Genomic DNA, 1,497 nt, shown 5'->3' with positions numbered 1-1,497 from the left:
TGTTTTGTTTTTGTTTTTTGTTTGTTTTTGTTTTTGTTTTTGTTTTGCTTTTTTGTTGGTTTTTGCTTTTGTTTTGTTTTTGGATTTTTCGGGAGTTTCTTAATTATTATTTTTTATGTATGTTGTTGGCTTCTTGTTGTTTTGTTTTTGTTGTTGTTTTTTTCTGCGTATCACTTTTATTGAATATCCTGGTCTGTTCAGAAGTTGTTTCCCTGTCAGCCCAAATTGGCTCTAACACTCCTCCTAAGTGATCTAAAGTGTGTCGATCGAAGCGGAAAATTACTTCATTCAGGAACAAAACAAAAAACAGAAAAGAAGATTCTCACATTGACTCGTGTATACGCCCACAGGGTGTTTCAGAGGTTCAGGGAGTTGGCACCAGATATGATTCCGTACGACATGACAAGCGACGAGGGGTCAAGGTTAAAGATCCCTCTAGACAAGCTTGAAGAAATGCCAGAACTTAAGGTAAGTAGGCCTGCCTCTAGAACACATTAGTGGTCGGAAAAATCCGGATAATATATGGGCAAACCAAATTACTTTTGGTGAAACATTATCCAAACTCAGACTCTTAACTTTCTGTCCTAACCCGTTTGCCGAAGAGGGTGCAGCCATAATTTATTGAAGTGGTTCTGACACGTCTGAAGAAGTGGTTCTAACCCATTTGCGTTGTAAAGCGGTTCATTATCACATTGATTGCCAAAGATGTGCCCAAACATATTATCCGGATTGGATTAAAGCGACTCATTGCCCAGCCCTAGCATACATCGTATACGTTTATTCAAACTTCCTCTTTTAATGTCTGATGATAACCGATGGAAGTAACAGAAATGTAGTTTTTTAGGAAACTGCTAAGAGTATCGTGGAAGGAAAGGCAATCAAATGAGGTAATGCTTGATGAAGCCCACGTGGGACGCTCAATGTTAAAAACAATCAGGAAACGACATATGAAGTTTTTGGGACACCTGAATAGACATAAGGGTCTTGGACATCTAGCTCTCACTGGCAAAATTGAGGGCAAGCAGGGCAGGGGTAGGCTCAGAACAACATACCTAGGGAACCTAAACAAATGGGTAACAGGGAAAGATCAGGGAAACGTAGCTTTTTTGAGAGTATCCGAGCAAAGGAATGAATGGAAAAACATGATCGCCATGTGTCCCAGATCTGGCAACTACAGAATTGAAACTTTGCAAAGCGGTGGTCTATGCTATTTACACATTGATAGACTATTCACATAAAGATCAAGTTATAACTTTTTCAATAAATGTGCTTCTACTTGTCCTTACCCCATAAATATTTGAAAAAAAGTTGTAACACATTATGAAAAATGATTTTCTTTTTAAAATTGTCACTAGATTTGCTTTAAAATGGTCTAAAATGTTGATTAAATGATTTTCTGCAATCCGGCAAAGTTTTTTCGAGCTATCGTAAAATCTTTTGAGATATCCTGACAAAACTGTTGCTTATAAGATTATTCTATTATTCCGTTTACCCCCC

The 1,497-nt window shown here is 37.6% G+C and overlaps 1 protein-coding gene across 1 annotated transcript in view; it reads left to right on the top strand.

The window, feature by feature from the left end:
- Positions 1-1,497, top strand: part of LOC101861729 (calcium and integrin-binding family member 3) — a gene marked incomplete in the record, with an annotated part of 19,422 nt that overhangs the window by 2,403 nt on the left and 15,522 nt on the right. Inside the window, 1 exon segment of the mRNA XM_013082770.2 lies at positions 351-468. Coding sequence (XP_012938224.1) covers positions 351-468 — 118 coding nt within the window.

The sequence above is a fragment of the Aplysia californica genome, unplaced genomic scaffold (genome assembly GCF_000002075.1).
Source record: "Aplysia californica isolate F4 #8 unplaced genomic scaffold, AplCal3.0 scaffold00193, whole genome shotgun sequence".
NCBI lineage: Eukaryota > Metazoa > Mollusca > Gastropoda > Aplysiida > Aplysiidae > Aplysia > Aplysia californica.
The sequence above is the reverse complement of the archived record's forward strand: the minus strand, read 5'-3'. Positions and strand labels throughout refer to the sequence as shown.